Source organism: Lagenorhynchus albirostris, chromosome 14, assembly GCF_949774975.1.
Source record: "Lagenorhynchus albirostris chromosome 14, mLagAlb1.1, whole genome shotgun sequence".
In the NCBI taxonomy this organism is placed as follows: Eukaryota; Metazoa; Chordata; class Mammalia; order Artiodactyla; family Delphinidae; genus Lagenorhynchus; species Lagenorhynchus albirostris.
Window position 1 is genome coordinate 80,975,516 of NC_083108.1, and position 11,941 is coordinate 80,987,456.

The 11,941-nt window shown below is 54.1% G+C and overlaps 1 protein-coding gene across 2 annotated transcripts in view; it reads left to right on the plus strand.

Annotated features, from left to right (window-relative positions):
* Window positions 1-10,167, plus strand: part of BCL7A (BAF chromatin remodeling complex subunit BCL7A) — a 28,780-nt gene extending 18,613 nt beyond the window's left edge. Inside the window, exons 5-6 of one of the 2 annotated variants that reach the window (XM_060121515.1) lie at window positions 3,813-3,997; window positions 7,282-10,167. In XM_060121515.1, the coding sequence (XP_059977498.1) occupies window positions 3,813-3,997; window positions 7,282-7,353 (257 nt within the window). In that variant the 3' untranslated portion in view covers window positions 7,354-10,167. The remainder of the gene's footprint in view (window positions 1-3,812; window positions 3,998-7,281) is intronic. The other variant, XM_060121516.1, reaches the window with a different exon arrangement.
* The last annotated feature ends 1,774 nt before the right edge of the window (window positions 10,168-11,941 follow it).

Sequence of the window (11,941 nt, forward strand, 5' to 3'; positions counted from 1 at the left end):
GCGGCCCTGGAAGGGGGCTGTGGAGACGAAGGGCACGCCCTCTGTAGGCCCTGCGGGGTCTTCCTCCAGCGAGCCGGTGGGCGGAACGGCAGAGCAGGGCCTTTCAGCCTGGGCACTGTGGGCATGTGAGGCCGGATGAGTCTTTGCTGTGGGGAGTCCTGTGCGTGGCGGGGTATTAAGAAGCACCCCTGTCACTAGATGCCAGTGGCATGCCCCACCCCCAGTCGTGACACCAAAAATGTTTCTAGATGGGGCCAAATGTCCCCTGGGGGAGCAGGGGACAGAATCGTCCCCAGTTGAGAACTCTGTCCCAGGGACTTTGGCGCCGCCTTCTCCCGTGTACAGCACGTGGGCATCCCCTCTCGTTCCCATGGGGCCCCCTCGCCCAGGCCTGGCGGGGGGAGGTGCTGGGACGGGGCCGTGGACACAGGACAGCTCGTCACATCTGAGCCGACCCTTGCTGGCCGAGTGGCCTCAGGCCAGCGGCATCACCTGCGTGCCTTCCTGCTTCCTTGTTCATAAGATGAGACCAATAAAAGTTGCCTCTCCTCAGGAGGCTGGAAAGGAGGCGGGGCTCGCGGGGGTGGGGCAGCGGGAGGGCGGAGCGATCCTGGGGGAGCTGGGGGCGGGGCCTGCGGGGCCCGGTGCGGACCACTCCTGGCTTCTTGCTTGCTGTGTTTGTTTGTTTGCTTGTTTGTTTTTGCATTGGGAGTCTTAACCACTGGACCGCCAGGAAGTCCCAGTGGCTTCTTACTGTCTGGCCATAGCCTCGTTTCTCCCATGTTTGGGGTGTGCGGCTGCTTTGCCCTAAAGGGTCCAGTAGAGCTCGGCAGCGGGATTACGTCTGGGGTCGGTGCTTCCATAACCTCTCCCTACCATCCACAACCCCACGCCCCATCACAGGTCCAGGTGGGAGCCACACCGGGGTCCCTCCTGGCCGGGCCAGGCCTCTGGGCCGGCACAGTTGCCCAGCTTTGACCAGGCGGGACCGCGCTGGCGGCCAGGCCTGCCTGCCCACAGCCCCGGGCTGCCGAGCTCCTGCGGGAAGGACAAGAGGCGGACCCTCGGGCCTTCCCAGGTTGGGGCCTACTGCCTGCGGGACAGGGCGGGTTGGTCGCCAGCTGTTGACCTTGCTTTGAACTTGTTTACTGCTGAGTGAGTTCAGGGAATGACATAATGTCCAAACTCCCTGGACTAAATTTAGGCCCTCGGAAAATAATTTCCCCTGAGCTGGTTCCAGTGCTGTTGGGTTAAGAGAATCAGGCCGCTGCAGCGAGGCCTGGAACGCTCCGCCAGCTCTAAGGCCAGTTCCCACTGCGCTCTTGGGCCGGTCAAGGGATTAGTGTGACTTTCTGGGTGACCGGCCACCTTCATGATTTCTAAGCCTGCAACGGGGCCCTTACCTTCCTCTCCACTCTGCAAAGCCCACCGGGTAGGGCAGAAAAGGATCTGTAGTCACAGAGAAGGAGGACGATAACAGCTGCAAAGGTTTGTTAAAGCAAACATATATTATGAACTAGAGTATAAGGTTAACATGGATATTTTCTTTTTTTTAAATTGAGATGAAATTCCCATAGCATAAAAGGAAGCATTTTAAAGGGAGCAGTTCAGTACCATTTAGCACATTCATAATGTTGTGCAGTCATCACCTCTGTCTAGTTCCAAACTGTTCTCATCACTCTAAAAGGAAACCCTGTATCTTTTGGCTGTCACTCCCCATTCCCCCCAGTCCCTAGCAACCACCAGCCTGGTTTCTGTCTCTGTGGACAGAGACAGAAACATTATCTGGACATTTCATATATATAAAGAGAGTCATGGAATATGTGACTTTTGGCGGACTTCTTTCAATCAGCATCATGTTTTCAAGGTTCGTCCACATTGTAGCCTGTGTCAGTGCTTCATTCCTTTTTATGGCTGAATAATATTCCATTGTGTGGATGGACCACATTTTGTTTATCCGTTCATCGGTTAATTGACATTTGGGCTGTTTCCACCTTTTGGCCGTTGTGAATAGTGTCGCTGTATTTGTGTACAGGTGTCAGTTTGAGGACCTGTTTTCAGTTCTTGTGGGTCTATCCTACAAATGGAATTGCTGAGTCGTACAGGAATTCTATTTTTAAATTTTTGAGGAACTGCTGTTACATGGATTTTAAAGGTAAAACTAAAAATATCAAAGATATGGCAGGTTTATGGGGAGTTTGTTTCTCTGCCCTAGATAATCCCTCATTTACTCCCACCTGGGATTATTTTGCTGCTTGGATTCTTCTGTCTTTCCATTTAATCCTCACAGCGGCTCAACGGGGCGGCGACTGTCAACCTTGACTTGACGGAGGGTGAGGGATCTGAGACCCAGGAACAAGGGGCAGAGGCAGTATTAGAACCCAGGCCGGTTTCTAGACCCTGTGTCCCCCTCCCCAGACACCAGCTTGTAGGTGTAGCCCAGGGGCCTCAGTGAGGTGGACCCCTGACCCTCCCCGTGGTGGCAGGAGAACCCAGCTCAGACCCTGGCGGGGTGTCGGGTTTCCTGGCACTGCCCTGAGCGATCAGGACTGCTGGTTTAGGGGAAGTGAGAGCGTGTGTTAACCGAAGCTCCCCTGGGCTCCCCTGGGATGGATGGGCTGAGGGTCAGCCTCCTTGGGAGGAGGGCTGCAGCTCCTTCCCGCCCTGTCCCCAGCCCTGGAGTGCTGCCTGCTTTCCCCCATTTCCCCATGTTGCTTGCCTGCTTTAGAACTTAAGCCTGGAATTTTTTTTCCCCTTTGTTATGCCTCTGCCTCAGAAACCCCAGAAAGTAAGGCGTTCTTGAGTATTTTAGTGCACTCTTTACACATTAGGGTGACATATGTTGTTGGTGTCTCGAATGCAAGCAGAGCTGAGCCCTGGGCGTGATGTGGCTGCTCCCTCCCTGCGCTCTGTGCCCAAAATAAGCTTCAGGTACGACGGCCGTTCCCCCTTCTTCCAAAGCCGCATCACCTCACACAACCCGCTAGGGCCTGCACCTTCCTTCTGCTGAAGGAACATGGTGGGGGGAGCAGGGAGACCGATGCATGAGAAACAGCTCAAATGACTGGCAAAACGGGACTCATTAAATAAGCGATTGCTTGATAGAATGCTGTGCGGCCATCTTGGAGGCTCTTGTATTTACAGAGTTTTTGAGGACATGTATTTTGGAGAAAGTCTTCCAAAATACTATGAGGTCCCTAGTTGGGGAGAGTGTAGAACTGTAGGCATGTAGGGAGAAAACATCTGGAAAGATGGATCCTCTAAATCCTCTAAAATGTTAGTGGTGTGGTAGCTGTGGATGGCAAGATAGTTGGTGATTTAATTTTTTTCTGTATTTTCTGTTTCTTGCAATGACAATCAGAAAAATATCCATATTGTTAAGAGAAATGTTTACAAAGGGGCAAGTTACCTCTGTGGATTCCCCAGCTGGAGAAGGCAGGCTCCCTAAAGGAAGAGGGAGGAGTCAGCAGCCATGATGGTTGGAGCGTGCTGTGTCCACCAGAGGGCGCCAGGTGCACGCAGCACAAAGCATCCTGTAGCATCCTTTAGGTGGCCTCTCAGGGCACTTGGTAGGTAATAGGTGTGCAAGGGGAAGGGTCAGAGGCCGCAGGGCTAGAGTGGGGCCTGGCTGCTTAAAATGAGATCCCTAAGAATAAGCAAGGCACTTCCCAAGCCCCCCAGCCTCCTTGCCGTCCTGACAGACCGCCTGGCCACAAAACTACCCAATTCCAGGTATTTTTAGTAGTTGGTCCATCTGGCTCCGCATCTCCCGTGTCTGAAAACAGCTTCTGTCGTCTTGCTTTTTCCCTCAGATGCTTCTGACGAGCAGAATTCACAGTCTTCAATGGAAAACTCGATGAACAGTTCAGAGCAAGTAGAACGGCAGCCATCTGGAGATGTGGGTCTGGCCGCAGAGACATCCACAATCTCTCAGGTACCTCGGTCGAGGTCTCAGAGGGGCAGCCAGATCGGCCAGGAGCCCGCAGGGGTGTCGGGGGTACGTCAAAAGGCGTTTTGCTGTTCTGTTGCGTTGTTTGCTCTTTGGACGATTGGAACTGTCTGGTACTCATTGAGCAGGATGTGTGAGCATCCTTCTGTGTCGGAGCTGGTCACTGGGGCCCATGGAGAAGGAGGAGACACACGGGTCTGGCCCTTGGGGTGGGTCCTTTATCCCAGCCTCAGCCTCACCACTTTGTTTATTCGGGTCCACAAAAGCACTGCCCGGTCGCAGTGACCCAAAGTCAACTTCCCTTAGAGCTGGGAAGATAAGACTTCAAAATCCTAAATGCCTGATGAATCATCCTTTGGAATTTCGCAGCCGACAACACTCCCCCTGCTCGGACCCCTTTCTGGGTCATCACTGTTTGCCACAATCTGGTCTGAATCAGACAGTGCAGACTCAGGTGGCTTTGTGGACAGGAGGAAATGTCCCGGGTTCGAATCCCAGAGCCTTCACTTGGCACACATGAGCCTCAGTATCTCCGGCTGCTAAAATGGGATCATGGAACTGTCTTGGGGCCAGGGTGCGGGCGAGAGGAGAGAATGTGGCTAACACACTTAACACAGAGCTGCGCGCACGGGATGCACCCGTGTTGCCTCGGCCTCCGTGGTGATTTTTTTACCGTCATCCCTCTGTGCTTATCTAAGAGGTCTGAGGACTCAGGTATCAAAACTTCAACTAATAAAACTGTTTCCACTTTGCTGAGTATTTTCATACCTGGGGAGAAATTGACAAGTAGCAGAGAGAAGTCTATACTTCTGTCTGTCTGTACTCTGGGGAGCCTTCAAGCAGGCCTTCCGCAAAGGAAAGTGCCTCTCAGATTTTCACATCTCCAACCCTTGGATCTGCAGTCCCCTTTCAGCCTATAGAACACCCTTCCAAAGGCCCAAAGACCCAGAGGTGGTGTCGATGAAAGATGTCTTTGCAGTGGCAGAAAATCGGCCACAACCTAAGTGTATTGGAAGGATTAAATAAATCTGGGGTCATGGATAAAACAGCCTGCTATGCAGCTGTTAAAAAGAGTGTGTTGACCCAGGTACAGATAGAGAACAAAGAAATATTCTCACAATGTGAAATGAAAGACACAAGGCAGAGCCTCGAGCATAGCACGAGCCCATTTGATTAAAACTACGATACAAGTCAAAGCCTCGTGTAGATAGAGCTTCTTGTAAAACCAAGAAGCAGCTGGGGTCTCCTGGCCTCTTGAACTCAGTGGAGGAAAGATAGCTTGAAACCTTGATCCACACCCTGGGGGCATGTAATGCTCTCCACTGACATCTGAAAAGTCCAGGGGTCTTGCATTCTAACACGCCTCCCCCACTCCCATTTCCGGGGACCCAGACCTGAAATGGGATCTCTTCTGCCGTTTTCATGCTCACATAGACATGCCACCTGTCTCCAGAGCTGCGAGGTTTGTGAGCAAGGCGAAGGGTGCGCCGCACTAAAGCAGACAGCTTGGCATTGGTGTGCAGCCATTCCTGTTTAAAAAAGAACAAAGCCTCCCCGTCCCCTTTCTCAGCCCCTCCCTCCTGCCCTCTCCCTTACGCAGGACAGTTGTCTTGTCTCCAGGGTCCACTCCCAAACTCACATACTGTCCCCCACCGCGCCCCCCATGCAAGTGCTCTGCAGACACTTCACCCGAACGGGATCCACCTTCCCCGGAAGGCAAGAGCTTTTAGCACTTTCATAAGGAAAAGGGAGGGGTGCCTCCCTGCTGTACCTGCTCTCAGGGTTTTCCTCAAGAAACTCATACACATCCTACATCAAGGCCCAGGGCTCTCTGTTTCACATTTATTGGGTACCCACTGTGTGTCGGGCAGTAAGCTGGGTACGAGGTAGCCCGGGTGAGCCAGCAGACATGGTCTCCCAGCCCTCGTGGGGCTCACGATGGGGTTGGCGGGTGTGGGGGGGGCGAGACACAGCTGGGAGACAGCAGACACAGGTGGGCCACGGTTCATGCCGCAGGAGGACGGGAGTGGGTCAGTGAGGAGATGCTTAATAGGAGCAGAGTGCCCTCCTGGATGGCGTAAGCGGGGGGCAGTGGAGGGCTGAGAAGTTAGGGAGGCGAGGGCAGGCTTTCTAGGCAGAGGGGACCGAGGGTGCACAGGCCCGGAGACAGGAGCCGTCCTGAGGAGCGGAAGGGGAGGCTGGATGAGGAGGGCGGGACGGAGGGGAGAGTGGGAGGCCGCCTCTGCCTGGCGAGGAGCTGGGCTTCTGTTCTGAGGCCAGTGGGACAGCAGTCTATGTAGAATCCCTACTTTGAGAAGCTCTCTTGGGCTCTGCTCAAGGCCGGGTAGGGCGGCCGTGGAGCGGCTGCTGCACCAGCCAGATGAGGGTTGGAGGCTCATGTGTGGACAGGGTGGCAGGCAGAGGGCAGAGGGGGTGGGCCGAGGGTCTCTGGAGTTGGAGTTGGGCATGCGGGCATGGAGAGGAGGGAGGGCTCCAGGGTCCACTGTATCCCAGGCAGACAGTGGTGCTGTCGCCAGCTGTGGGAGCACCGGTTAGGACGGGCAAAGTCAGGAGCTGGATTCGGGTGGTGGGTCAGGTTGGAGCTGCCTGGGATGGTGGCGTGAGAAGGTCGAGGGAGAGGCAGACGAGTGAGCGTTGAACTTTTTTTTTTTTTTTTTGCGGTACACGGGCCTCTCACTGTTGTGGCCTCTCCCGTTGCGGAGCACAGGCTCCGGACGCGCAGGCTCAGCGGCCATGGCTCACGGGCCCAGCCGCTCCGTGGCATGTGGGATCCTCCGGGACCGGGGCATGAACCCACGTCCCCTGCATCGGCAGGCGGACTCTCAACCACTGCGCCACCAGGGAAGCCCTGAACTTTCTGTTTTTTGAGTCCCGGGACTTCTTGGGAATTTGGTGGCAACGATGGACCCTTCCCCCAGAATAACAGACTTGTGTACATTCCACAGTGCTGAGTGTCTGCCCCGGGCCGGGCACCTGTGCTGAGCCCTGGATGAGCAGTTGTTAACAAGGCCAGATTGGTCTAGCCTTCGAGCTTGCAGAGGTAAACCTGAAACTGCGGATATAATTACCCTGCAGCTAATGAGAGATTGGAAGACATGAGTGACATGGGCTTGGTGGACACAGGAGCAGCTTGGGTGTGAGGCTCCCCGTGGGTCCACGAACCTTTTTAAGTCCACGAAAGGGTCACAGGGTCAGAACCGCGGACACCCGCCCTTGGGTCCTTCCTGGGCTGATCTGCAACCTCCCGGCTGACCTGAGTCGCTTTCCTGGGGTCTCAACCTGTGTTTCTCTTTTCTTCTTCTGCCCCCAAGGACCTGGAAGGAGTGCCACCCTCCAAAAAGATGAAACTGGAGGCGTCGCAACAAAACTCCGAGGAGATGTAGACACCGAGTTCAGTCCTCTGATCCACTTCTCACGGGAGATGCATCAGCAGGCCTAATTCTAGAACAACCTCACCCGAGCGGATCCCTGTTGGGTGCGAAGGGAACTACTAACTTTTCAAGTTTACCAAGTGCAAATCCAAGAAAACCTAGAATGGCGTAACTTCTCAGACACTGAAGAACTTCTTGCTGTGAAGCAAAACACTCGAATCTTGAAGTGACTGTCCTGGGGAAGGCGGGGTCGACAGCTCAGGAGCGTCTGCACACTGTCTCTGAAGCCAAGATTACATTTGTGTTGCTGCTGTATTTTTTTTTTTTTTTCCATTTCTCTATTTAAGGATGTAAGCTATCTGAGGGTGGTACCGATCAGGAATTCGCTTTTTCATCGGGGCTTTTCACTGTTCAACTGATTCCTTCCACTTTCTTTTTTTGTGCCTTGTGCCCTTGAGGTGACCTCTGGCATGTTTTCCTGGTTGTTTTGCATCTCCCCTTGCAAGTGCCCTCTTGGTTCAGTTCAGGCAGCCATTGCCCCGGTCCTCACATCTCTCTCCTCCCTGCCCCAGGACTTCAGCTGGAGCGGACCAGGCAGGGACAAGGAGAGCCCGAGGCTGCAGAAGAGCAGGACCTCCCCGGCAGCCTGACTTCCCGGTCCAGGGGGCTGAGGGACACACCCTGAGCCCCAGTGGGGGACAGCGCCAGCCTCCAGGGTCCGAGGAGTCTCCGATGTCTGGGCACCGTCCCTAAGGGCTTCCGCAGAGCCCTTCGATTGTCCTGGCACCTCCCCCTCTGCCGCCACCACACCGCGTCCTCCCGCACCTCCGAGGACGGACTGGCTTCTGCCGCTGACTGCAGGGTTGTCTCCTTAAGACGATAAAGGGGCGGAGGAGGCTGGGAGCAGACGGGAGGAATAGCTGGTGCTGAACTTTCTCTCATAGGACGTTGCTTGGATTTCAAATCCACAGTCACCTGCTGCCCTCTGCTCGCCGCCCTCCCCCCCAGCTCCACCCGTCCCCACCTGCAGAGGAGGCGAGGTTGCAGTCGGCCAAAATGCAAAATCCGCTTGCTTCTACATACCGTTCCGACTCCCAGAGCCAACAGTTGGATCGTGTCTCATTCCCGGATGCGCCGACGCTCCCAGACGCTGCCACGGGGGAGCGGGCCTTGAGGGTTGGACCTCGAAGGCCAGAAACGAGGCACGGAGGACCTGGAGAGCTTTGCGCTCCTCCAGAAAGGGGCAGCCGGGTCCCTCCCCCGCCTCCATCCCCTGCCTGCACTGGGACAGCTTCATCTCACTAAAATGGAGATGCCCCCCCCCCCCTTGGACAAACTGCCTAATTGTTGGGTTCTGAGGCCTGGTTTGCTCTTAATTCCTACACGGACTCCTCAGACCTTAACCCTTTCCCTGAGCTTTCTTTACTGCACTGGAGTTCCAACTCCCTTTGAGTTGTATGGCGGGGAGGGAGGGTTGGGGGTTTGTTGGTGGTTTTATTCTTTTTTTCTGTTTGTTTGTTTTTGTTTTGGCTAATTGGTGCATATTCAGGTACCACCTTGTTCCCATGTGGATCTCTCTCCTGACCACCGTGGAGAGTGTCTGCCAGATTCCATTTCTAAGAGTGTCTGAGGGTGAGGCTCTTGTTTGTTTTTTAAGGGAGCCAATCTATTTCCTGCACTTCAAGAAGAATCAAAATGTTCCTGAATTTCAAATACCTCATGCAAAAATGTCTCCTGAAACAAGGGAAGAAAAAAAAAAAAAACGAACTTTGAAAATCTTAATGTTGAAGTTAGCGATGCCGAAAGGTTTCTGTCTTAAAAAAAAAAAATCCTTATCAATTTTGCCCCTCAGGCAGGCAGTTCTGTGGAGAACTGTGTCCTGCGTTACCTCTCAGCGTATCTCAAGGCGGCTTTACCTCCAGACCCTATAGAGTTAGAGTTAACTTTTTCCTTTGCAGCAAAACTCCATTTGGATGAAAGATGAATTCGGATATTTATTTCCTCTTCTTTTTTGGGAAACGAGAGGTTACAAGCAAGACAGCTGAAGGAGAATCACACACGCATCCGTGGAAACAGCAGGGTCCTCTCGACAGGCAAGGGGAGTGGACACGGTTAAGGATGAACGAAGAGGACACCCAGGATACGAGGCTGTCATTAGTTTTTCTCTGAAGTGCCTGAAGGTAGGAATGGGCCGGGGGTCGGGACCGACGGGGCCCCTCCACGGCCATGCCAGGCAGAGCGCCAGCGGCCCTGCACTCCATCCACGCCGGCCGGGAAGGCCTTCCACGCGGGATGATGAGACTGCAAAAATCCAGACGTGCTTCCTTCCCCGACGCGGCTCGCTCCTCAGCCGCCGTTCCCCACCCCTCGCCCCCAGTCCCACCACAGAATCTAAGACCTTTCAGCCGGCGAGCCAGAGGCGGGGGTCCTAAGCGAATGCCTTCCGCGGACACCAGGCCCCGCGGCCTAAAGGGCTCCCGGGGCAAACTTACTCCCCGAAAAACTTGAAGTTGGGGATGCTGCAGCTACACATTCCACAAAGTGCTGGCACTTAGCCCCATAACCCGAAGGCGGTAGACCGACTCAAAGGGTGGTGACCTCCCATTACCAACGATGTCATGGTTTGGAATGTTCATTATCAGCCAAGGACCTGCTTAGAGGTATAAAGACCTTTTTTCACTGTTACCTAATTTTTTTTTCCTTAAGATTTTTTTTTTTGGTGTGTTGTACAGCAGTATAATTTTTCACTTATTTATTCCATCAGTAGATATGGTTTGTACAATGTACAATGGTTCCATTTCAGAAAATAAAAACTCAAATCATGAACACGATGCGATTTTTGTAGCATCATGATACAGAGTAAATAAAATCCAGTGGATGGTGAGAAGGTCCCCCACCGGCTGGCGTCTCCTGCACGGCCACGTGGCCCTGACTTTGTACACGACTTGCACGCAGGCACTGTGGCCTCCGCCTCCTGTGGTCGGTCGTGATAGCTGCCATCATTAAGCACCAGCTGGATGCTGTGGGCGGGTGTTGTTTGCCATCTTATGCAGACAGCCTCTTGCCGAGTCAGCGCCCCGGTGTAAATTACAGCCACGCTTGGCCCCCCAGCCTGGATCCTGGCCCAGGACACAAGTTTGCTGCGTCCCTGACTTTGGGAGGCTCTGGCCCATGGCAGGGACTCTGAGGTGTCAGTTCACAAGCAGCTTTGTCTTGACTTGTCTTAACTCGTGGTCAGGCTGGAGGCAGAGCTGCCCCAGGGCCCTTCTCCCGCACCCCACCGCCCACCCCCAGCAACTCAGGCCCTTTCTCCCACTCAGCTCAGACTCCCTCCCCCAGTGGACTGTTTCCTTTCTTCTCTGTGCAGTCTCTCCTCTTCCAACTCTCGCACCTGAAACCGGGCCCTGGGGGTGGGACGATTGTTCTAGTGGAGGCCTGTGCTAAGTCACCCATGTTGACCGTTGACCGACCTGCAGGCAAGTGTTCTCTCCTTTTTGTTCTGTCTGACTCTCTTCCCCACCCCATTCCTTTTTAACATGTTCCAGTGTTTTTACCGGGATTGGTTGCTCAGCAAAATAAACTGATACAGAAAGTTCAGCCTGACAAAACACAAATTATAGGGGCCTTGTTTGCTTAACAACAAAAAAAAGTGCCTTAGCGGGCACACTTTTACTCTCTCCGGTGCTCCTGTGCTCTGTTCCCTGGGTCTCGGTCTCTGGATGAAGGTCCCTTCCTTCCAGACTTGTCTCTCTGGATCTCCCCCCTTCGCTCTGCCACTCTTGTCTCTACCCCCGTGGGTCTCTGTCTCAGGCATTCTGCTTTACCTTCTCTGTCTCAGCTCCCTGTCTGTCTCTGTGGAGGTGTCTGACTTCTCATCTCCCTCAAGGAGCAGTTGTGCCCAAGGGCGGGAAATTTAGGCTTTACAGGCCTTCGTTGAGCGCCATCTGTGTACTGGGCCCTGGGCAGCAGTGCCTCAAACTTGACCCTTTCTCTCTAGGCAGTTAAGCTGGTGCATTAGGATGCCCAGCACAGTTTGGAATTGGGGGGGAGGTGCATTTTGATGGCAGGGATCAGGGAGGCTCCTGGGATGGTGAGGAAATCCAGGCATGGAGCTAAGAAGCTCATTTTTCCTTGTGGACGCTAAGGAGTGGTTGGAGGTTTCTGAGCCAGGGCTCTGCTGGACTGGGGGCAGTGTTGCTAGTGAATGGCATGGATTGGAAAAAGCCAGGCTGGAGATGGGGGCAGGGCAGCTATGGAACTGGACAGTAGGTCAAGCAGGAGGTCAGGAGTTGGCAAGAGGGCCCGTGTGCCCACAGGGGATGTGAAGGCAGTCAGCACTGCAGCCAGGTAGGGTGGGGACAGGTTGGGGAGGAGGCAGGCAGAGAAAGCTCTAGTCCAGGTCCAAGACTGGACCAAGATAAGTGTCATAGAAGTCCATGGTTGGGCTGAGGAGGGATTGTAATCCCTAAAGACCAAGTCTACCCCCCCCCACCTGTCTGGTGAGGAATGCATATTTTCCTCCAGAGGCTCATAGTAGACACTGGTTGTCTTTGCCAGTTGCATTCCCTTCTTCCAGTAGGGGTCCCCCTCACCCACTCTC